This window comes from Opisthorchis viverrini (assembly GCF_000715545.1).
Source record: "Opisthorchis viverrini unplaced genomic scaffold opera_v5_13, whole genome shotgun sequence".
Classification (NCBI taxonomy): Eukaryota; Metazoa; Platyhelminthes; class Trematoda; order Opisthorchiida; family Opisthorchiidae; genus Opisthorchis; species Opisthorchis viverrini.
This window is the reverse complement of record NW_008751669.1, coordinates 1,096,154-1,122,164: the sequence shown is the minus strand read 5'-3', so window position 1 is coordinate 1,122,164 and position 26,011 is coordinate 1,096,154. Positions and strand designations below refer to the sequence as shown.

Below are 26,011 nucleotides of genomic sequence, written 5' to 3'. Positions count from 1 at the left end.
TGGTTGGTAAAAGTGAAAAATAGTTTTCAATACAATGCAGAGATTGTTAAGTTGGGACGAAACGGTCTGGCCAGTGAACGTGTCAGAACGTGTGAATTTTCAATACAATGCAGAGATTGCGAGGTTGGGACGAAACGATCTGGCCAGTGAAGGTTTCTGCCAGAACGTGTGATGCGTGTGCTAGTAGTCGGAGTGAATTGGGCTGACGACGAGGTCGTTGTTGATTCCGTTGAGTCGGACTTAAACTTGCAGTTCGGTAATTCTGCCACTTTTGAGGGTGAATCAATACATTCAGTATAAGCTGGTTTCAGACCAATACTAACTGTATCAGTCTTATCACGTNTCGATCCTGTGTATCAATCCGTGAATCCGTGAATCTGATGCCCTCCATTTCAGAGATATTTGACTGCTGTCCGGTGTTCCATGTGACGGGACCACAGTCTGTTGTCTGAAGTTGATTGGTTTGACTCGACCCTTCCCATTATTTGGCTTCCACCGCGTGATGGCGTAGTATTCTACCCGGCGTCCTCCGTGGGCAACAATCCGCATATACTCGCCATCACCCACACTCTCACCTAATCCGTTAAACGATGGAATTCGATCAGTCTACCTGATATTCCCGCAACCATTGTCCCATACCTAAACTACTGCTTAGCATAATAAGCCTTAAATAATTTCTCATCGAACTTAACAGGGCTCATCCGCGCTGCATCCCCAGTCTCCGTGATATGCTTCGAATTGGATAACAAACATCTCTTTCTAAGAACCTTCACTTTTTTCCTGTTTATCTGCTATCCGTCCGAAACATGCATATATGACCTCAGTTTGTCGTGCACCACTAGCCGCTATTTAAGATGATCCCAGATGTTTCACATATGGTTAACATCATTGGAAGCCTGACATCAGTACCCCACATAGATGCTTCGCTGCTGTACAGCCATAATTTGAAGGACGTATTGGCGCAATTTTTCAACTACGACGTGGTGCTGTAACTTCTCGATGGTATGATGACTCAGGTGGTTAAAGCGTGAATTTGCTGACCGAAGGTCCGTTGATTCGAACCCGATTCTGCCTCTCAACTTCCCCTGTCTAGGCTTGGGCAACCTGGCAGTATCCCAGCCATCGTGGTTCCTTCGGGTGGTATGGCAGCTAGGGACCGGAAGGATGTTACAGCTGAACGAAATGCTTTACCTGAGTTCTTGACCTTAAAGAATATCTGCCTAATTTATCCGACCAAATGAAAACCGAATGTCGCCGAGGTCAGCATATCTTGAAGAAAAGCTACTAGCACCTGTCGATCAAGATGGCGCATGCAGAGCCCCCAGACACCGGAAGATTGATAAATGATACCGCCGGACTGAAGATTCCGGAAATGGAAAAGACTTTTTTGACACGCAACAAGTGTGCCCTGTTTCAGCTGATCCCGGGCAGCTCAACTAAAGACTGTAGCACCCTTTCAGTGCTTATCTGCCACGCCACCAGAAGGAAGCACGAGGGATGGGATACTACCAGTTTGTTCAAGCTTAGAGAAGTGAAGTCGAGAGGCAGAAGTCAGGTTCGAACCACGGACCTTCCGGTCAGTCAATTCGTGCTCTCACTACTGAACCGTCAGCGAAACAACTTGTGAAGAAGGTGGTAAGCTAATTCGTTCCTAAAATCATCGTCTTGAGCGATAGGCCGAACACTTTAAACAGCTGTTCAGCTGGCCTCCAACCTATGGGGGAATCCCTCACAGTGCTCTGTATTGGGAATATTTCTCCCACGCCAAATGATCTTGGAGAGATTCTCATCGGGCCTTTCAGGCGCTTCTTTGCTCCATCAGCGCGCAGAGGAACATGCATATCTGTGGGATCCGGAGATAAAGTTGCCTTTTGGTGGAGGATATCGGTAGCCTGGAATAGGCGCTATTCGATTGCCTGCTGGTTGGTGAAGAAGCTTTGTAGGGACTGACGACGGAGGTTGTGAAGGTGCTGCCAGCAGGGGCGAGTAACGGTTGGCTGCAACGAATCGTGTTACTGGGAAATTTAAGGTTGGTTTTAAATGCATCCACTTTATAGGATAGTGAAACTGATGTCGGAACCAGTATCGACTCATCAACTTAGATTATGGTGCTGGTAGAATATTTCTGATATTGTCCGAGAATGGTAGGCCGTAGGGTAAATGTTATGATACGGTTGTATTATTGTGGAAAATCACCATTCTCTGTTTCCGGTGCTGTTTGCTTGGTTGGTATGGGCAGTCTCACCGCCTTATAGACGTTCTGAATTGTTCCATAGCAAATGTGGTTCAAGAATGGCTTTGGGCAATCTACCGTATTTACTGATTCTTCGTAACTATATCACGCCGCTGGTTTAAGTCAGGACCAACGAGATCCTTGACGTGCTGATCAAACGGAACTATTTTATGGAACCCAACCGGAAAAAGCGAGAATAGAATACGGTAGCTCTGTGTCTTTAGTTACACAGAAGAAAGTCGTAAGTGAGACTCGTCACGAAGATACTGAACCTTGCTGTGGTGTGACGGTTCTTCGTGCCCCTGACCCGTTGACCTATACTGCGTGGTATATGTACGACACTCACAGAGTCCCATACTAGGTTAGTCAATGGTTAGAGGCCTGACGAACATAGTCCTCTGGCTTTCCAGGTTGGGGGTTTGAACATGTGTGGCAACTTGTTCTATAAAAATGATAATGCACTTGCACCTCCCGCCAAACGCCGCCGCATTTTTGGTCAAGCTTTATTTGAGGACCCTAACCGCGTGCTGTCCATGTCTGATTGCCCTGGCAATATCCCAGCCGACATACATGCATGAAACTTACAGCTAACAATACTCCCGTGCAGCATCGGCTGTCGCATTTCGTCAGCCGAGTAGGCTCACCTGCTGCATACAAGGGGATGGTTAGGTGAACACATGGTGTTGCCGAACCATCTCTTACACTTTCATTTTTTCCCTCTTCTTCCCTGCCCCACCGAAATTTTATCACTCTCTCCACAAGTCCAAGCACTAGGACTAACCATTTTCCTCGCGGTGTATCAAATTCATCTGCAGGTTGTGACGTCCGACTGTGGTAACAACTCTTTGAAGTCCGTTTTGAAACCCCGAAAGCCCGTCTACTTAGCTACCTTCGATTTTCGCACACTGAAGCGAGCAGAATAACAGGTAGCTTTTGCTCGCACACCGAATTTCCTCTGCATTTATGTATGCTGTCTGTCAGAAACAAGGATGTAGGACGCAAGTACTGTGATTGGGCTGCCTGCTCCCTCGCTCCCTTCTAGGTGACAGCTGTGCACCTATTCTGATGCAGAGGCCGGTGCATCTGGATATGCGGGGATGGGTATTTTATTAAGCTAACAAGCGGAGGCGTCTCTACTTGTTTGGATGTTCCATTGATGGTCGAGGTTCGTTTGGCAACATCTGTGAAATAGTCTATAGAAACTGAGGTTCACTATGTTGACTGTGTCTACTGACTATAGCTCTGATCTGCGGAAATATGTACGACACTCACAGAGTCCCATACTAGGTTAGTCAATGGTTAGAGGCCTGACGAACATAGTCCTCTGGCTTTCCAGGTTGGGGGTTTGAACATGTGTGGCAACTTGTTCTATAAAAATGATAATGCACTTGCACCTCCCGCCAAACGCCGCCGCATTTTTGGTCAAGCTTTATTTGAGGACCCTAACCGCGTGCTGTCCATGTCTGATTGCCCTGGCAATATCCCAGCCGACATACATGCATGAAACTTACAGCTAACAATACTCCCGTGCAGCATCGGCTGTCGCATATCGTCAGCCGAGTAGGCTCACCTGCTGCATACAGGGGGGTGGTTAGGTGAACACATGGTATTGCCGAACCGTCTCTTACACTTTCATTTTTTTCCCTCTTCTTCCCTGCCCCACCGAAATTTTGTCACTCTCTCCGCAAGTCCCAGCACTAGGACTAACCATTTTCCTCGCCGTGTATCAAATTCATCTGCAGGTTGTGACGTCCGGCTGTGGTAACAACTCTTCGAAGTCCGTTTGGAAACCCCGAAAGCCCGTCTACTTAGCTACCTTCGATTTTCGCACACTGAAGCGAGCAGAATAACAGGTAGCTTTTGCTCGCACACCGAATTTCCTCTGCATTTATGTATGCTGTCTGTCAGAAACAAGGATGTAGGACGCAAGTACTGTGATTGGGCTGCCTGCTCCCTCGCTCCCTTCTAGGTGACAGCTGTGCACCTATTCTGATGCAGAGGCCGGTGCATCTGGATATGCGGGGATGGGTATTTTATTAAGCTAACAAGCGGAGGCGTCTCTACTTGTTTGGATGTTCCATTGATGGTCGAGGTTCGTTTGGCAACATCTGTGAAATAGTCTATAGAAACTGAGGTTCACTATGTTGACTGTGTCTACTGACTATAGCTCTGAATCTGCGGAAGCTAAAAGCTCAGATATATTTGTGGTTGCCGGTGGCATGAACGCCCACATAGGTAGACTAAGCATGTCGCAGCCCTATTGGGTTGTCATCTTTGATTGGACACGAGATGCTCGGACAACAGAGATCGCCTAATTCAGATGTGTGCCGATCACGGACTGTTCCTTTGCAGTGCCAGTTTTCGGAACAGCGGAAATCGCTTGGCCACGCGATGCCCACCAGCAAATCAGCCCCGAATCCAAATCGACCACATCACCATCAGTTTCGGTGCCGATAGCCGATCACCGCCTGCTGTTCCTTCCAGAACACCAGCGTGGACGCCAACCGTGTACTTGTACGTTGCTGCTCTCCTTTGCGCTTTTCAGGTCTACGCAAAATGCGCACACCTTGCTTAGCCATTAAGAAGCTAGCGGATCCATAAATTAAACGAAACTGTCATATCTAGCTTTTCGAACGCCTGCCGAACGGTCCGATGTCGGGTCTCAACGGCCACTGGGAAAAGGTATCCAAGGCACTACTCAGATCCGGAACTTATGTTTAAGGTACAGCCCTGCCAACTTTATCCTAACATTGGGTCTCTCACAGGACCGTCTTTGATGGAAGTCCGGCGACAGATATCTTCTGGCCTTAACTACAACTACACCCGACGCATCATCCGACACCTGATAAAATTGAGCGTTCGTACAGACCTAGACGCTTGGTGGATCCGAAAGGCCGAAGAAATGGAAGGTGTCAAAAATGCTGGAAACGTCTGCCAGCTGTTCCACTTGACTCGTTCGACTGTCTCTCGGAAGCATCTTGTCAGCGAAATTATCGGGGACCAAAATGGCTCCCTAATATGCAGCAAAGCAGAATGTTTGGACCGGTGAACACAGTACTTCGAATAACCATTCACTTGGCCAGCTGCTACCTCAATTCCGCACTACAGACCTTCAGCACTAAAGTGGTCTGTGAATATATAGCTGCCTTGAAGCTCAGAAGCGTCCGAGTATATATCTCTATTCAAACGTCATTGTGCTGCTGGTCCTGACGACTTTCCACGTGCTCAAATCAAGGATGGCGGCGAGTTTCACATCCAGTGCCCCTCTAGCTCATATGGATCTATCTGGGAGAAGGAGTCCATCCAAGACAACTGGCGTGAATCGACAATAGTGATCCTTTCCCAAAAGTTTACTCGAAGTGAATGCAGGAACCACAGAGGTGTTAGTTTGACTCCTGTTGTGACAAGACTTTTGGCGTCACTGCTTCTTTGTCCTCTTATGGTGGCACGCGAAACTTTTTCTCGTACGAACCAAGTGGAATTTCGATCGGGTAGAAAGTGCGTTGACCACATTTTTACACTCCACCGGGTATTAGAGCCACGCCACATGTACTGACGACACAATCTTGATGTCAAGGGCGCGTTCGATTCTGTCGATCGGTTGGTGCTCTTAACTACACTTGCTCAATAGGTTATCCCCCAGATGTTTGTGAGCATAATTCGATTCCTACATTCACATACTTCTGGGCGTGTAAGAATGTATGCTGGCTCTCCAAACTACACAAGTGGAATCTGACAAGGATGTCCACTCTCTTCATTCTTGTTCAACTTGGTTTCTTGGTGAAATGTCAAGGCGAACGCTGGAGGGTTTGGGAATTTATCGCTTTTGAAAGCCTTGTCGGTCTGGAGTACGCAGACGACATTGTTCTCACCTATGGCAATCAAAGTGAAGCACCAGCCCTGTTGGATAGAGTGACCACCGTCATATCATCTTTTGGCATGCGCGTAGCACCTTCAGAGTGCAAAGTCATGCTTCAGAACGCACAGTTTATGGACATTCCATCACAATTCAAGGAGGTTGTGGAGAATTTTACGTACCTCAGTAGTTGTTTCAGTTCTGACGGAAGTGTGTCTGATGAAGTCAATGCAGGAATCTCAAAGGCTGGAATCACGTTTGCTAATTTGTGTCACTTGTGGCGTCAAAAGTGTGAAAAGTGTTGCGTCTACCAGGTTATAGTGAGGGCTGTGATGTTGTATGGGTGCGAGACGAGGCCTCTGCGGATAAACGATATGAGGCGTCCTCAGGTTTTTTACTACGGATACCTCAGAAGCATTGCTGGTTTTGGATGGCGTCACTGGATTAGTAATGAGTTGAGTGGAAAACGGGTATTTGGTTGTTCGGCTGGTACTTCAATCAGGGGTAACATCCACCACAATCAATTGAGGTGGCTCGGTCATGTGCTACGCATTCCAAAACAGTCTACCAAGGTGAGTATTGTTCTCCACGCCTCCTTTGGGATGGCGCAAACCGCGAGGTGAACAACGTATGACTTGGTAGAAGGGCATGAAAAAGATTACGATTTGGGTGTCGTTGGTGTTGTACGCATTCCAGGTCCCTGTGACCCCGTGTGTGCTTGGCCGAAGACATTGCAAGAAATGTCAGCTGATCAATGTCAGTGGCGTTCGTGCTGTCAGTTGGTTTTCAGTTTATCTGATTGGGCGCTTGGAGGTGTATGCATCTCAGAGTGCTTAACGAAGGCTAACACTAGGTCTCCTCCCTCAACCACACTTTTCTCTTTTCACTTTGAAGTTTTAAATGTAATTAAGTGAAGTTTATGGTTGTATGGCATTGAAGCATTAGTATCAACACTGATGTTGCTGTCTCTGATGATGATGACGGAACTCAGCTTAGTTTTCACGGATCTGCTTCTCCGTGTGTTCAGTTAGCCTTCGAGGGATAAGATCAGATAGCACCTTCGATGTCACAACTACCAGACTGATACCACAATGGCTTTTACACAGCTTCCACATACTCTTTTTGGAAATAGGACTAACTGTCAACATGCCCCATTCTTCAGGCCCTTTCTGTTAACTATATACCTCCCCAGTGAGCTTTGTTAGGTGGGTCACCAGGGATTCTCCGCTGATTTAATGATTAAGCATGAGGCATCTGGTCGATGAAAAAGACGACATTGAATCTCGAACTGCTGAAGCGAGTTACATCATATTTGGCATCCTCTTCGTATGTTATTTTCTTTTGGTTTCTAAAGCCAATTTACATATTCTCAATCTTATCTTGAATTACAGCTTCCTGTGGGTTGAACTTGTGAAGAACATCTTTCCACCAGATGCCGCTTTATGAACGTCCATCGTGAGGTGCACTTTGCGGTTCTAACAGCTTCTGATAGCGAACTGCCCGAATATGGCTTTGAAGCGCCAGTCTATGTTAACCCTACCGATTATATTGATTTTAAGAACGGCTATACGGACACCCTGAATCACCGCCGATCGAGATGGGCAGAACAATTCTCAAGAAAGTCAATAGCTCGAGGTCGAAAGTGTATGTTTGTCCACTTTCACTTTGAACTTGCCAGTGAAAAGGTTTTGTCGTAAAGGCATTCCACCGGCCAGCCGTCAGAGGTAGTAATAGCTCGAGGTCGAAAGTGTATGTTTGTCCACTTTCACTTTGAACTTGCCAGTGAAAAGGTTTTGTCGTAAAGGCATTCCACCGGCCAGCCGTCCAGAGGTAGTTTTTTTTCAAATGTTAAACTTGTTCCAGATATGGATGATGGTATCTGGTGCAAAATCCCGTATGGAGGCTAGCCCTGGTTTATACCTCGAAGCCCTTTCGAAAGAACCAGACAAAAAAATCATGAGCGTTATCCTAGCAGGTAAGAATTACATGGCTCGTTGCTGTTTCTTTTTCTGCTGTCTTTGATGTGGAAAATTTACCTTAGTATACCGTTTATGCTTCGTTTTAGTGTTTTTGTTGTTCGCGGGGAAAGTAGAACCTATATTCGAAAATCTTGTGCAGGGGCCGTACCAATGGCAAAAATTCACAAGTAATGCCTTGAACACTTAGGTAACGAGTAGAGAGCTACAAAGATTGATCAGACAGGCTTTTACTCGGTATTAGAACAATAAATACTATGGGGAGCTGGGGAAAATAGAGGAATTGTTCCAACTTCAAGCGGTTCTGGGAGAACATATGAATAATTCTGGACAAAGGAGTCCACTTCAGTTTTTCAACTAAAAACCGTCTACCGAAATGCAGTTGTTCAAGCTACTACAGCATAGTCCACCGAGGATAGGCAGAATAGGGAAGTGAGAGCCGTGCATTGGAGGTGATGGCTGAACCAATTAATTGGCGCTCAATGTTCTCTTTGTCCAGTATGCCAGGGAGAGAGCTACACAGTGAGTGCGATATCTTTGATGCGAGACCACCATTGGCTGTGTTGTGCAGCAATATCTCTCAAGGTCATTAACCACTGGTTTGTCTTTTCCCGGGCTCCCCATCAGGGAAGGGGGCAGTTACTAAGGTAACTAAGAACTTTCATGCTTCGTTGCAAAGTCACGGATCGACTGCCTCTGAGTCGTCTTTGTCCGACACAAGTCTGGACAAAGAAGCAAACAGTTCTGTGGCATAAAAAGTACGTGACCCAATCAGCGTAATCTATGGAGTGTGATCAGCTGATCTACCGAGGGAGACTGGCCTTTCCCAAAACCATATGGCGTACCTCAGTATTACTGATCTGATGTTCAAACCACACCTGGGCAGCGCATCGAAGGCACCGGTGGTCAAACATGGAGAGCCTTTGAAGGTCTTCTACATGTAATGGCCTGTCTCCGATCCGTAAAGTAGGGCAGGTCGAATCACGGCACTGTACCCCCAATTTCGACGGTCAAATCAATGTTTGGGTTGGCAATCGCCACCCTGGTCTTCTCAATTCAAAAAGGGGTTTTGTCTTTCGCCAGTCCGCCGGTACTTATGCAGTTGACCAAGTAAACGAACTTATCTACTATATTGATCGGTTCCCCTGCAGGCATGAAGTTTGTGTTTGCCCGACCCATTATTTCAACAGTACTTTGCACTTTACAGGTGCGAAGCGCATACGGAACTATGCAGCAAAATTATTTAGGTTATTTAAGGTAGCTTGCATTTCTAAAGGATCTGATCCAAAAAGATGTGTCATTGGCCTACTTATTGTATGTGAATCAACGCCCCGGTAGTATTTCTATCCTCGAGGTGTTAGAGGCAGGCAAGGAAGACTCTAACAGCACATCGATTACAGATTTAAAGGGGAAGTGCATCAGAGGATACCTTTGTCCGATTCAGGACGGAATTTTTCATAAAAACGTCTTCATAGATAGCACAACATCACCATTAAACACTGACGCTTCGCATCCGTACAAACAACCGTAAATGCACACACCCACAGAAAGCTGCATATATATATAATATAATAAAGGACACCATTCATCGTCGCACACTGTCACAGTTTCTGAGGATCGCCGGAGTCATAAGATCGAGAGAAACGATCACTGTTGGTCGTCAGAAGGAGTGGAGCAGTTCTAACACTAGTCGCAGAACAAGAATATGATCCATACAACATCGGTCAGAGCGGAACCCAGTCTTATTCGCGTACTTTTACTCTTCCGGTGATGGACTAGGCTACTCAGAGCACCTTGGAGGCCATAGCTACCTGAGTGTTACCCCGTTGATTTTCGCGCACAGGTCTTGCACTCTTTTTGAATACAGGAATCTCCGTCGAGGTGCTTGTTGTGACTTGCTGAACGGTCGTGCAGTAGCGCTATCCTCTGTCCGTACTCTTTATTCATTCCAGATATTCTGGTTTAAAGTCGGTAGGTTATTCATGGGGAACCTACCTTTATCAGATATTCCAAGATCAGAGGTAACAGCCTCATTACAAAAGTGCTGAGCATTCTATGGTCGGGTAAATACAAGAATTTTATAGCGCAAGTAGTTGGGACAAAGAAAAGATTTTTCTACGGTAGAACAGCAGCTGAACCTTTTTTTCGGAAGCGTGAGCGCAGTTTATCCATTGGATATGATGACAGGACCCTCAGATAGACACAAGAGTGGGGATAGATTGAAGGATTTGCACGGACGCAGGCCAAGAAAGTTCAGAGGATTCATAATCAATGTTGCATTCGCAAAAATATCTGGCATTTGCAATCAATGTTGCATTCGCAAAAATATCTGGTATTTGTTACCACCGGTGATATGAGCATGCCATTGCATGGACTTCATTGGATTAGGCCTAACACAGGTCGTGATGGATTCTTGTATTTGTGCACCACCCGAAAGATTTCGCCCCACCAGCATTAAGTTGTATGCTGTCCATAAACAACTAGAATCTAGGTCAAGCACAGAAACTGACCAGCTGAACCAGTACCGGGTACCTTGGATCACCTGCAAGCATGGCTGTCTGATTGTCAGATTGCGCTCACTGTGATGAAACCAAATATCTTTGATCTTGAGATGTGCCTGTGCTTCACTACAGAAAAGAATGCTTGTGGGATGTGAATATAGCTCAATTTGAAAGATACCCGTAAGCCGGGCCAAACTGAGTGTACGGGCGTGCAAAAACCTTTGGCCGAAAATGAAATCAAAAGAGATGTTCAGGATGTTCCCAAAAATCATTGCAACTGCCCCTTATAACCTTCGACAACCTGTTGAAACCGTCAAGGATTACGGGTGCTGTATGAAGAGGCAAATTTTTCCCACCAAGTTTGTTGTGGCAGGATTCTACTATACATCCAGTATTTGTATTGTTACTGATTAGTGCTGCAAAATCCGATGAGGAAGGCTAACTTGGATGCAGACAGATCGCGATACCAGCGAAACGGTATTTTATTGTCTGTGATACAGATGCACTTACCATTAAATTGGAGTGTTGCAATTTTCTGGTTCGTGACACTACTTTCAAAATACTCCTGCCGAACAGTATTTGGAACGCTGGGGTTTCAATTCTTCTTGGATGCCCTATGTAGGTTAATTTCGCTCTAGACGCGCGTGTAGATGCAGTATGCATTTCGGCTTGTTACATGAGAATGGCTGTTTCGGTCATACTGCCTCGCTTAAAAACACATGGTTTGTGTGGTTTTACACACGTGACAAATTTTTCTACGAATCTGACTATTGGTGAGAAGTCAGGTAGTCGTTTCCAAAGTTTCACGATCCCTACAGAAGACCCCGTAATTGACAAATTGTTGCCTGGGGTTTTACGAAGTAAGAATACGTATCTAGTTGTTCACTAGTAATCAGATTCCGAAGTATATGCCAAAACAAGGTGAAAATTCACTTGCATCTACGTACACTGTGCGCATAAATGAAGCTGGCGACTGTTTGTGTTGTGGGTTGGGGTGTAAACTTTGGACCCGAACTTCAGACGCCTGAATCCTGCTAGAGTCGCTTGATGGGTCCTAGTCGAAGCTAAACGCGTGGTGTATTGCCTCCGATCACCATTACTCTGTCTTGATTATTTTTCAGGTACTTATTAACTGGCTCGTGGTATGCACTGGTTCACACTCCGCGTTTACTTGTATTCCTTACAGATCTCCCCAGAACATTCCCGGAAAACGTGTTTTTCAAGAATTTCACCGATCCAGAGAGCAAACTTCCATCCCTTAAACGAGTGCTCGTAGCGTTTGCTGCTCAATTTCCAAAAGTTGGCTATTGCCAGGTAACATGTCTTTCCTACCCCGTCCATTCCCCTGCTCAAGTTTGCGCACCAGGGGTTACCGAATATTCAAGGTTTATTGACCACAGCTAGGGTTGCAAATATTTCTAACCGCTTGACGTATGTAGTTCTTTCGTCCGCCTATTTTGATCGTTCATTTACAGGGATTCAATTACATCACCGCGATGCTCCTCCTGGTTCTACGAGGTTCTCCTGAAGCCAATGAAGAACGCGCATTTTGGCTTTTGGACGCCTTAATCAATCACCTACTACCTCCTTATTATTCCGATGATATGGTATCAGTTCGACGGGACTGTATGGTGCTTGGAGATCTTATCAAGTGAGTGTATTCCCAAGGAGTAAGTTTTTACATATTTCTTTCAGTCGAATTTTTGTGTCCGTTTCCTTCTTATTGTGTTGTGGGTTCAAGTTTACTGAAATATGTTATATATCATGTTGTATATATCATCATCTACTAGTGTTAGGTGCATGCGCCATCGTGTTCACGTTTTCCTTCCCAGCGTTTTATCCTCATTATTGAATGAGTTTACCTGCACTATAATGCGTTAGCTCAACTATTGTTCACACCACTGAAGACTACCAACTGGAAATGGGATAGTTTATGCTATGTTGGAGCGACTTATTGACGCTTGTAACCGCACCAACAACCGCTCGAACTGAGTCGCTCAAGTTAATTACCTGCTCAGTTGTATGGATAGGGTTCCGGCACAAGTGCTCAGTCAAGCGTACCAAGTCCATACTGTTGCCAGTTCATGTCTATCAGTTGGATTGCGTGTTCGATTGTGTTGGTCAGCCAATGACAGTTTTGCACGGGATTCATTGCTCTCCATTCCGGATGGCACACCTTGACTGAGTAGTATTTACATATCCTGTCATCGTTCTCGGAGTCTGTAATACACCTGTGACCCGTACGAGTTTGATCTGATGAATAAACGTCAGTGGAACAAATACTGGATGGAAAAAAACCTAGATTGTAATGAACTGAAATTTCCTTCCGAAATCATTTGACCATCTCTCTGTTGTCTGTGCAGCAGTGTAGCACGTCAACCTCTGTGACATGCTCGTCAGGTGGAATGTCTTAGCACACAAGTGACTATCAATAAGATAGTTCTATAACTATCGAACGACTGAGGCCAAACTGCGAGTGAACTGACAGAGTACATGTGAATTAGCGGACAATTATAGTCAATATACCACGAAGAAATTATATGCGTGACGAAAATGATGGGAAAAATGCAACTAGTGGTTAAAGCTCCCTATGCTGCTCAGTTCAATCATTAGCAGAACTTCTTACGTTTTTGATTTTTTAAACTGTGAAACTGGTTCTCGGCAATGATGTGTTTGAATTGATCGGTTCATTGCATCGTCTGAGGCCAGAAAGCTAAACGGAAATTATATTTGTGCTCAGCCTCTAACTACATCTCCTCAAGAACAGAAATTCTCTTGGTAGCTGGTGACTGCTTATTACTGTGAAACACGAATATCTGCGGAATTCGGTGCCTCGAATGAACCTGCAGTGTGGATATACTTTGTTTCTTCAATATGTTTCAAATTATATGAAAGTAACCGTTCTTTGGACATGAGAAAAGTGCCACCTAACTCAACATGACCACTTAAATTGAGAGCTACTTACCTGGAACTCGGGTGTACAGGACGTAGTTAGGATTTATGCGCAATCTGGGCAGCTCATTGTTCGCCAACGCACTTGGTGACATTGTTGCTAACCAACGACGCCTCATCGCCGTTTAGCTACGGTAATCTGAATGCAATGCTATTAAAGGGAAAAAGAGCAAGAGGGAAAGTTGCAGAAACCTGATGCACTTTATTAAGGGTGTTGACGATGATTAATCGTTAGAGTACATGCGCAAAATGGAAACTTATGGCAAAACCATGAATTTTTAGCCGTTTTTCTCTCTGTCCAACCAACGCGGAGAGTACTAAGTGGATGCCTTGCGGAATATGGGTCAAAATAACAACATCCAGGAGATTGCACGTCTACTTTCCAAACTTCACTTCAACAGGCCTTTACTCTAGACGCCGGTTGGTCTCTTCCTGGAAGTGAAAGAAGGAAGGGTGGTGGCGGTACGACAGTTGGGTGACTAAAGCTCTCATCATCACCACAGAAAATAACATCAGTGCTGATGTCGGGACACTGCGCGCCATCCATTCGTGCAGCACCAATAAGCATTGGTATTGCCCCGTGAACAATGTCGAAATGACGCATCCGGTTCCTCAGTTTAGAAATCTTATTCAAGCTTATTTTCAGACTTTCTGGTAAGTAGGCGTGCTTCAGTGTCCCAGCCTTATTCATGATGGAGTGATCAATATTTGCATTTTTCGGGTTTCGTACCTTATATGTGGCTCTTATACGTCTAGACTAATTTTCAGCCAAGTTAAAGAGGAAGGAATTCTATTATCTGATGAAATGGATTGGATTCCACTCTGAGACGAGTTTATAATGCTGATAAATTGAACTTGATTCAGAGCCATCTTCCATTGCGATTGTAGCTCATTAGATTTGTCTACCGCCTAGCAGTCCGTTGAGTTCTCTTGTTGCAGAAACACGCCGACTGAACACACATCAGGAAGCACACTTACAGTGATAGCATTGCTGAGTGAAAAAAAACTGACATAAGTATCTAGGCGACTGAAAATACTTCACCAGGTACATCCAACGAGATTCGTTTCTTTTTGGTTAGCTATTCGACGCCCAAAAGCTACTTTCTATCAGTGTAGTCTTCCGACAGCATTGCGGGCACAAGAGTTATCGAAACGGTTGCCATCATGTGACGTTGTCCCTCCGCTCCGCCCTGTTGCTGACACATTCTTGTGTAAATTCTGCATTGCATGGCTGAAGACAATGAAATAATTGTTAACGTCATGTTCAAGTCTTCCATATGAACTAATGAAATGGATAAAACGTGTCGACTGTTTTACCTGTTCGTGGCCTAGCTTGGTTTGAGGACACATAACCCGCTAGGGTGCTATGCCCCTCAAGTTCCCCTCGTCGCATCACATGATTACGTTGTGATCACATGACCAAGTATCCGCACAAATGCTCACCCTAATCTCCGTGGGGTCAAGGCCTATGAGCACTGCTGTTAATTGTGTTAGACACATAGAGTCTATGCCGTTCTCGTTGACAGCGTTAATCTCGTTTAGTGTACTCACGATCCTTCCGGTTCTGTCTACCCCTAGCTACTGTGTGCTTTGTTCACTACTTATGGAGTCGTTGACCGAATACACACGACCTTTTCGAAAGTAGAGTCACCTAGAACATGAACCGTTGAGAATGGTACATGTGTCTTCTGTTATGCGATTGTGAGACGACGAGTTGTACCTGTGTTTTTCATTATTTATTGGTTCGTCTCGTTTATGTATTCTATGGTGCCTTTAAAAATCGGGATTTTCCCATTCGCTCCACTCTTCTCGGATCCATTCACCTTCAGACCTGATTTTTCAGTAATTTTACCACCTAATGTCAGGTGGAATTTGTGGTGGCGGAATTGGTACGAATTTAGTATTTTTTATTCGCTATTTTGCCTGGTGCTTGCGTTTCCGGATCATTTTGGGAATGGATCGGAGTGCGTAACACAACTTTATGCTCAATTCTAAGTAGTGCCTATTTTTTTCTTTTTGTTGCCCTATTGTTGTCTTAGGTTCTTCTAAGTAGTGCCTATTGTTGTACTATTGTTGTCCTATTGTTGTACTTAGGTTCTGATCTTTGAAAACACCTAAACACATGCCCTTAACCCAATGTTGCACCTGGTTCAAGGACCGTAGATTCAAAATGCTTATTTCGGGTGGTTTTGTTCACGAATTCTTGGGCTGTGCACTTTAAATTATCTGGATTCGTGAAAAGTCGGTGTGCTACGTCTCATGGCGTATCATCCGACTTTGTTGCCACGAAGAGCCCGGATTTTATCGCTGTGTGGTGTTTCGTGCAACTATACTGGGTCGTATAGGCGTGGTACCCATGGTGCCTCTCCTACCAGGTTTGGTGAATGTGTAGAGGTGCTCCAGCCTTGGAATTGGAAGACGTGTGGTGACTTGTTTCTAAAATTAAAAGATGGACAGAATATAACATATCAGAAGGTAAATGAGGATGCCACGAGACGTTCCGGTGCAGTTTGTGCTTTTCAACTTCCAGGATGAGGATCACATGCCTGCGCTTGGTTGGGGATGCTGGTGTCAGTGGTGTTGGTGACATCGGTTTCTATCCAGATGGTCTTACTGATTTTTAAAGCTGCAGGCGTCTCGGATGTTTGTGATGGGATAATCCTAGGTCCATCTCGCTGTCTCACTTTTTTCCTCCTATTATAAGGTTTTATTCCATCAAATTGATGTGGTTATACGTGAGGCACCAGTTTTCTGGGCTAGGTGTGGTGATGATTGTTGCCAAATTTTCAGGTCGGCACTAGCGAAAGTTTTGTTTCAACTGTTGACAATTTTTTTATTCCAAGCGTCATGAGAAAATATATTATCGGCAAACGGTGTACTACAATCCTGGGAGTGAAAATAAATAAGCAAGTTTCATGAGCCGCGTTTCCTAAAGTTCCAGTGCATTGTCATCAGAGACAGTAACATTGGTGTTGACACTGATGCTTCACTGCCGTACAATTACGAAGTTAACTTAATTCTCTTTAAAGCTTTACAGTGGAAAGAAATTAAAAAAAGTGAGTGAGAGAGGCGACCCAGTACTGGCCTATCGCGAGCATTCTGAAGTGCCCACAAGCGTTCAATCAATCTAGGAAGAAACCGACAGCATCAGCCATCTACAAACATCATCACTGTGACATCATGTTTTCTGTGTGGGAACGTTGAAGAGCGTACACTGCAACAATCATGCAAGAGCGCTGATGTAACTATCTCTGCAAAAACCTACATTATACTTTGTTCGACACACTACGATGTGTCAGTACAGGGGTTTAAACCTTTCAACTCCCCGTTTAGCCTGACTACGTCTTAAAGGCAAAGAATGTCTTTCGCGCAATACGCTTATCTACACATCTGTTTCCTTTTTTCCGGAAGATCCAACTGAATCTCTCATTTACGGTATTTTTCAGCTGAATGTGCTGCATAAGGACTGCCCCATGTTGGCAGAATATTCAGGATACCAAAGTATATTTTCTTGAATGAAACTGCTGAAAACCGTTTCACAGCCCACGACCCGTTTCTCCATTCTTGGAGTTCATTACGTAGGCACAGTCTTGAGTTTCCTTCAGCCCTATGTTCTACTTGGACGTCAATTGTAGAAGTTCGATATTACACTTCGATTCCTCGAATGTTGTGCCGAGTTAAACATGAGGCGGCCTGTGTACAGCGCATGCAGTTTCAGAATATCACAAAAGAGAGATTCAACTGGGGTTCAGTTGAGTCTCCCATAAAAACCAAATTGGTGTTCAGATGGGTGTATTCTCATTTTTCAATTTTGGGACTGTTGTGGTGTCAGTTGCTCCTTTTGATGTGTTAATGAATCAGTCGATTTTTGGAACCTTTAAACAGTCTTTTGTCAGTAATGACGTCTCGATTAACTGCACGATCTCAACTAGGTATTTCATCCCTGTTACAGTACGCAGCTTGTTTTTCGCTAAGGTGGGCACTGAAGGAACGGGTAAGGTTGGGTAGTGAACGGTGGAGAAAATAGTACATGTGAACCTTTGGAGGTTCCGTTCTATTTTTGCATTTCGAATTATTTGACTTGTTCACACGACAGGGAATCACGGGTTGCTTGATCCGTATGTATGATTTGACAAAGCATGCCATCTTGTCGAAAACCACAACGGGACGGAACTATCGATGGTTGAAATTGAACCTGATGGTGTCAAAATGAGTAGGCTTTTGCTGTCATTTATGGATTCCAGCGCTAACCTAATTTCTGTCTATGCCTCTTTACCTCATGCAGGTTGAGGGATCCTGCCTTGAACTCCATTGTGGTGAACTCAGGTGTCAATTATACCACCTTGTGTGCCAAGTGGTTTATTTGTCTGTATGCCGACGTCCTTCCCATTGAAGTAAGCACTCTTGTCATCGAATTCCGTCGGTTCTGTGTGTATTTTCACATAGTTTTTAAATTTGCTCAAGGTATTCAACCAGTCTTAAACAAGCTGGTTGTCACCAGAGGTGTAGTCCGTGTACATTCACCTTTGCTCAACGGTTGTGCTATTCTTAACATGATACTCACTAGCGGTAAAACAACATTTGTTAACTATGGTGTGAATGCAACCATCAGTGATGATATCCTTCCTTGCATAACACTACAATGTGTAAACTTCAGTCCTGTTCATGCTATATGACCATTTCTTCCTATGTAAGTGTCCGTTCGCACCGTGGTCTGATTGGTCACACTATTTGGTAGGCATATGCGTGTTTAGTATCGATGGACAGTCTACCGCACACTATGCCAACCCAAAATCTGTAGCAATCCTCCAAGCTCATCCCTCCAGTTACTCAGCTTTTCTGGGCGGATGTGTGGCGAATTTGGGTGACATCAACAGTTTCAACAATTCTCGTCAGGCATTTTAAAAATTAACAACAAAAGGTCTTGATTGGAGGGGAGCAAAGTATGAATGGTACCCTCCATGTATACTAAGGATTGGAACGTAGCATCCACTCTCAAAATTTTCAACTGTAACTCTGCCACTATTCTAAACTTACAAATAAATGAATTGTCGTTCAACTGCAACGCCCTTTCGGTGACTTGCTGCCGTGCCACCTGAAGGAAGCTCGAGGGCTTGGATACTTCCGGGTTGCCCAAGCCTAGACAGAAGAAGTCGAGATGCGGAGGTCGAGTTCGAAACAAGGAACTTCCGATCAGTAAACAGACGCTCTAACCACTGAGTCATCTCGCCCTTCTCTATTCTATACTATACTGAACGATTTAGACGGTAGGCTTTGTTGATTCTGGTTCATTTTTCTGAAAGCTATGCGGATTATAGATGCCAGCCAAACGGGTAAATAAAAAAATTCACTCAGCTGTACTGTCATGCGACCCGAATGAATACAATGGTTGTTTGACTCAAACTAGGAGTAAGCTAACATTCGAGTTCCCTGGTCAATATGTCGTGCCTTAATTCCTGAGCCACGTTTAATTCGTAACATTGGTGGGTGACCGTAAATCGCAGACTAACGTTCCAAGAGCCATCGTAACCCGTTGGTGACAGAGCAATCCGCTCAGTTTACAGCAATGGAACACCTAAATAAATAACAAGTAACTTTATGATATTCCTACCTCCCAGTTGACTTGCTCATTTGGCTTGTGGTGTTCGAGGTAGTTCAGTGGTTAAGCCACGGATCTACTAGCAGGAAGGCTACCGTGATCATCCTAACTCTCCGTTCTCCTATATCTTGTACGCTTCCAGCTTTGTTGGCAAACACAGCTTTGATTTGAAAGATCTATTCACTGACGGTAACTGTGTTCGATGTCACTTAAGGTTTGATGGTTGCAGCTAATTATAAGTCACTGCATGTACTGGCTCCTGGTGACTCCCAACGTTGGTCACTCATAGTTACGGCACAGCTTGACTTCTTACTGTGAGATGACTTCGCCATCTAATTCGCGAATTAAACTCACTGTAGCCATTTCCTCCCGTTCCATCAATTTTGTGTGCACCGAGCATGCCGTCTGCTAACATCAATTTTATACTTGTAGATCCTGAAGTTCTACTTAGGATTTCGCTCGGCAGATAAAGCCAGTCAGTGCCGAAAAATCTTTTATGAACCTCTATATCTTCTGTAAGTGTAAGGCAGGGTGTAGTAGAGTGGTGTAGTATTAAACTAAAAATGGGCAGTTTCTGATTCTTATGTATCTACACATTCGTCAGATGCGTACTACACCTAGAATGATCCAGATATTCAATGCTTCTCTATCTTCTGTTCCACCTGCAGTGTGAAATTTCACGTAAGCATCAAGCCATATCATTCACTTCAATCCCCGTATCCCTTGTTTTAGACAACCATGCGAATATTCGATTGCCTGTTCTACGAAGGTGACAAAATTCTGTTTCGAGCCGGTTTTGCGCTTATCCGACTGCATCGTAATCATCTGCTGCAGTGTGATGAATTTCCTGCACTGCTTACCACCTTCCGTAGCATGTGTCAGGACAAACAAACGCTATGGTGTCATGAGTTTCTCCAGGTCAGTGTTTTATTGGTTACTTCTACAAATGCGACAGCTGACCTAATCTGTGCTTGGTGACCGCTTTTGCACTCAACTGTTGCTGAACTTCTGTGCTTTGCTATTGGTGTCACCCCCTCAAAAACTGGGGGTTCAACTGTTGCCTGGTTTTAGGTTTTTGTTTGGTTTGTCTTGGTGTTCATAGAATGGTTAAGTAACTGATATAACAGTCACACTCTCAGCGGGGAAGTCCTACTATCAACGCTACCATATAGTACAGTCTGAAGTAATTAGATAAGTAATTCCGAGGGACATTCTTACCGCAGTGGACCTTCCAGGTTGAAATACTGTTTAAGCGTCAAACAATGTCTCGCCGATAGAAATGCTTCTGTTTACCACAACACCAACCTACTTTCACCGACTTCTGTCTGTGTGTGATGGGAACGTTCACTTTGATCTGAATAGACGTCGCATGTTTGATGTTTTGCACGTCTGTAGCTCCATCGTACTTGTATATCCACACAGTAAGTTTGTGTGTTGCAAATCAACTTCTGTTATCTGGATCGCTAAAACATAGTGAGACTCAAATTGGAACCACAAAGGAAGTACTCTGCTATGACAACAAAAATACACATTTTCTTGGTGGAGCACACTGCCTATAGGGTTACCGACAATTCTTCGGCGACCCACGACCGGTTTCGCTTTTCTTCGGGCCCATCAGGTGGACCGCCGCGGAGCTTCCGTTAATTTTATGTATATTAGAAACCCGGTCAGTATCAAGTTGTCATGTATCCCTTCGTCATAGCTACCCGCCCCGAGGTCTTCAGGCTCCGTCGCAACTGACATGCATCACGAACCACGCGGCTTGTCGTAAGCCATTGGTCAGGTGGTGTTTCGAAGAGCCTTCTGTTATGGTTGAATGGTGAACCAACATCAACCCATGGGTACGGCAATAGGCTTTGGAACCTGGTGCCGGTAGTGTACGTTTGAATGAAAACAATGGTGACAGAGTTGCAAGTCCGAGTTCAGAAAGTACTCCATCTGCTATAGGACGAGTCAGTTTTGCTGTTTGTATCTCTTTATCCTCATATAATTTGGAAATTCGTGTTGTCCCCGCCACCCGGCTTTCCCTTTATACCATATCTTGAGGTCCGAGGCACACATACTCTGGAGATATCTTAATCAAAATCGTTCTCGTGGTTTAGCCATCTTGGCAGTCTTCATGTTGGAAGTACTCTGTCTACTGTTTATTCCGCAGCTGGTTGTGTTGGAATCTCGACGGAGCTATGCAGGCAAAGCGGCCAGTGTCAGCACGAATTAGTTTCTTACGTCATTTCGGGTAAACAGCCCTCCATCAAGGACAGTCAGCGAACGACTAGAATGCCACAACGGTCATCCCTTCAAGTATTCATAAACAGATGGAGATTCTCTCAGTTAACCTAACCGAGTGTATCACCCATGGGGGTTTGTCTTATTTGAAACGAAATATGCATCAATACTTTTGCTCTGACATTCAAAAGTCCGCTTACTCCCAATCGTGTATCGCAAATAACGCACCCAGGAAGTTGCGTTTTGTAACTAATTACCAGGTCATGAACTGACTAGTTCTGGTTTGTTGCCACCCTGCATGTAGTTGGTGGTAAGATGATTCTGCGAAGTAATGGTTCGGATGTCCGAGGTACATCCTTTAAGCAGTCTAACCTCCAAATCGTATCCCACCCATTCCGCGCCATTTTTGTGCCCCTTGGATTATTCTTCCGTCCTGCTTATCCTCATTCCATAGTGATGTGTTCTCTTGGAACATATTCCCGAAATTGTATTCCCTTCTGACCTGGACAACCATTGCCTCATTCCAACCACCGTAAGGTTCAACAGTCCATCCTAGTCAAACACATGTGTCATCTGAAGTGCAGTGCTCTTCAGGGCGCCACTGCTTTATCGACGACCTAGTTGCACGCGTTTCTCACTTCTCATAAGTTTCTGTAGATTGGCGAAACCTATCGGATTTCCCTACACGCTTCAAGAGCTTTCGACGGCCTGTGCCCTGTTTTGCTCACTTGTGCGGTAACTTGATGAAGTGATCTCCACATGTTCAGTCCGACGCCGATGTTTTCCAGACTCAGCATTTAACGTCGGTCTCCCTCAGGGTTACGTTCCGTACTCCGTTTTTCTGTTCATAGGTGCACTAATTTCATCCGTCTTTGTTTACACTCAAGCACTTGTAGACAGTGCCACCCTCCACAAATCAACCTCTTACCTCTCACAGCGACCTGCTCTTTCTCGGTTGGGTGATGACTAAACAAACACCATCAGCGCACTGAGCGGTGATCTTATCATTCACAATTAGATGTAGCAAACCAACTGAAGTGACGGCTATCCTGGTTCATTCCGCGGTTTGATCCTCTCCAGCTGGCGTTTTAGCAAAACAGCCATCAACAGTGAGTCCGTTGAACACCCAAAACAGTCGGAAATTCGTATACGGCGCTAAGTTCCTAGGAATCCGGACATCTTTTATAGGCGGCAGTGGCCACCGGCGTTCCCCGAACACGAACGCGATTAGCTCTTGGATCAATATTTCTAACCAATCCATACTCGCCTGGACACTGAACGAACTCCCTCCCGATTTCCTCACCAATCACTTGCTCATTGGTCGTTGCAGCGCTTTACCGTCACGTGCAGGACGGGTTGCACATAAAATTCTGCACAACACCAACCACTCCAAATCCTATGTCTTCCTGTCCTTCCAATGCCCCATCTGTGATCTCTGATCATTCCTTAGAAAAACTTTTAATGGAATCTCCAGATAAGTCAGATTTCTGTTCCGTCCCTGGAAATCGTTTGCGCTCCTAGTTGCTCCTAACTGACAAATCTGAGATTCGCATTACGATTGAGCATTGTTGTCATGTCTGGGATTGAATTTATTTAACATGCCTTTCACCTCTGTATACAGTCCAACGGGAGGCTGTCTTATTACTCTCCTTAGTCTGACTAACAACCCCTAATCCCAATCCCACCTTCGGAACACAGCCTCCTTTTCTTTGTACTGTCTCTACAACTATGACAAGAGTTTTTGTGATGTACTACTCATAAGGTTGCTGAAAATCCGTCGACAGCCCGCCACTGCGTCATGACCGGTTTCGCCCTTTTTGGAGCTCATCAGGTAGGCGCAGTCCCCGGTTTTCCGTCAACCTTATGTTCTACTTGAAAACAAATTGCACGAAATTCGCGAATATACACTCATTTGCAAACTAATTTGGTTTTTCGAGAGACTCACCTGGAACTCAGCTGAATCTCTCTTTTGTGATGTTTTCAGGCAACTGAATGTGCTGCACCAGGCCGCCTCAGGTTTCAGTTGCTACGATATTCGAGATGTCGCGATACATGTGAATGACAAGAGTTCTTTTGACCTCTCATCTTCTGTTCCACACCCAAAGTCATTCGCTCGTACAACTCGCCTTACCACATCAAACCACCACTCGTTGTCCGAAACTCTTCTCTCACACGACTCTGGAACACTGTTATCCCAGTTTCCTGAGGTATTTAGTTGCTCACTATTTGGGTTTACCCTCATCTGTCCAAACATGACTGACTGTTGTAGGTGATTTAGTCGTTCCTCACGTCCTTTCAATGCCTCGATATGTCTGTGTGTGGTTCTCCTGTATTTTTGTTTCTCTTACGATGTGTCTCCAACTGTGTTTTCTGTCTTCTCAAGTGTTTTCATCAGCTTTGGTGGACCTAAGCCTTGTTATTTGTGTTTTCTTACAAGTTGATAGTTTATTTTAGCGTTATGCTTCCAAACATCCGGATACTCTATCCGAACTGCGTTTTCGGCACTTCATCTCTCGTCATAGCATATATCATCCTTCTGCTTCCCGTTCCATCCTTATCCTGATCATCACCGGCGATTTGTTCATGTTGATAAAATAGCAAAGCATACTTCAGAGTGTCATCACCTTTCCAGTGACATTTGTCTTTCTATACTCTACGACGCGATATCTATGTCAATAACCTCACGTCAATTTTTATCGGTCGAACTAAGACCAACTCTGGTCTTTTCCTTGTGCTCCACCAAAAACATCCATGGCCAACAAACAGAATCCCTATTCTGTTTCGAAACGTGCGAAGTGCGTATAAAGCGTGTCCCAGCAGCCTCTCAATTACTGAATCGCTCAGGAATTAGGTGGCATCCGTTGAGCTCGGGTGTTTACTTTTTTTGGCCGTGGTCTCTGGTAAGACTTGAGGCGTCTTTATCGATGAACAAGCTATACAGTCCATCCTTTCGTCGACTGTTTCTCTCCAACGTTGCGTAACAACTGATAGGCATGATATTTCGCTCAACTCAATGTTGGCCATCCTTCTCTGTACGGGGTTGTAGTTATTGGTCAAATTGTTTTGCATCCTACAATTATATCAACAATCAGTGCACTTATTCATCTTTCCGTACCTTTGTTTATCCTACGAAGGCAATGTTCACCCTACCCGGGAATCTGTCGCGGAAGACAATAGAGGAACTACGCCAGTCGGCTGAGAGACGCGTATTAGAGGAAAACTCGTCCTAGTCATCTTGATTGCGGCAATATCTAATCGGTCTCCATCCATTATCTGTCTGTCTATCTCATTTCCGTCTGTTTGAAGGTGGAAGTTCTGATTTCTCGCTATCATGTTTTTTCCCCTCACGTAATCGGATAGTAATTATCTCGTCGATCCGAACTCCCAGCCTCTTCAGCCTAACTGATTCGATTTACCGGCTGTGCCTTGAACCCATTCGCACCTATTCAGAGGCGTTTCGCGTTGCTCTTGTCATGGCTTGCTTCAACATTGTTTTCGCAATATTTCGATTATTTTTTTGTTTATTTCGCCTGCTACCCACGAGTATTTATGGCGTGCTCATTTGTTTACTTTTTTGAAGATCAATGGGTGTACACGATTCTTGATTTTCTTACTTGTAATTAAAGTATATCTGTACCTTGATTCCATACGCAATATAGATCTATGCGTATTTGGGAATTACTTTCAGTGGTGTTTGTACCACGTTTGATCGTTCTCATTGAGTCAATCCCAGATGACCCGGATGGTTTAGCAACAGGTTTATCCAAGTAGGGATGTAACACGTGTCCTCGTCTATCTTTCGACTGAGGTAACATTTAGAGGTCTAATCGTGAATCGCTTGTGTTCCTTTTGCGTGTGGGCGTGCGAGCATTCATATAGTCTTGGGAATCGGTAAGTGTTGGTGTGATGAACTCCCACTGAGGAGAGAAATTTCACTCGTGTCAGCATGGTGAAACGTCAAAAGTTTGTGTCATCCATGAGAACGTAGCACCTGTGGCTGATTGACAAGATGACGCCTGAGTTCTTCAGTTCTCCTGTTTCTATACCTTCTGGAAGTTTCATAGCTCACCGTTCTTCATCTTCACCTATTATGCGGTATCCAGTTCCATTGATCGTACACTAAATGACCATAACTTTTAACTGATTACGTACCTTCAATTCTACTACATCCCATTTTGAGATACTTTGGTTTAACGCTGCTGCATACGATATTCAGTCGCGCCCGAGACAGCGTTGTTTTCTACAGTCGTGTTTTGCAATTGAGGTTTGTTAACTTCCCCCAAATATTTCCTTCCCATGTCGCTTTCAAATTTCCCCTAAACTAATTGGCCATTACTAAAAATAACGAACACTCATCCGCTAGGCGACTAGTGTCCCTAGGACATCCATGAAGGCAGCATTCTTTCTCTAACCATAAAGCTTAGCGTCATAAAATGCCCACACCGGAAATACAGATTGTTTGCAGGTAGGTTGTGCAACCCCTCCCCCTCAGGTGTGACCAACAGGTGTGCTTAGAGATCATCTTGTTTCGAATAAAACCTTTGGAATGTACTCCTCATAAGTTTGCTGAAAATCCGTCGACAGCCCACGACCGGTTTCGCCCCTTTATTTTTTTGGGGGGAGGGGGTTCATCAGCTAGGCGCAGTCCCCGGGTTTCCGTCAACCTTA

General features: G+C 44.7%; 1 protein-coding gene across 1 annotated transcript in view; it reads left to right on the top strand.

Moving 5' to 3' along the window:
- Positions 1 to 7,490: 7,490 nt before the first annotated feature.
- The window catches only part of T265_01220 (hypothetical protein), a gene marked incomplete at both ends in the record, with an annotated part of 19,537 nt that continues 1,016 nt past the window's right edge, over positions 7,491 to 26,011 (top strand). The window contains 6 exons of the mRNA XM_009165205.1: positions 7,491 to 7,733; positions 7,873 to 8,064; positions 11,753 to 11,880; positions 12,042 to 12,217; positions 17,804 to 17,912; positions 19,850 to 20,035. Coding sequence (XP_009163469.1) covers positions 7,532 to 7,733; positions 7,873 to 8,064; positions 11,753 to 11,880; positions 12,042 to 12,217; positions 17,804 to 17,912; positions 19,850 to 20,035 — 993 coding nt within the window. The remainder of the gene's footprint in view (positions 7,734 to 7,872; positions 8,065 to 11,752; positions 11,881 to 12,041; positions 12,218 to 17,803; positions 17,913 to 19,849; positions 20,036 to 26,011) is intronic.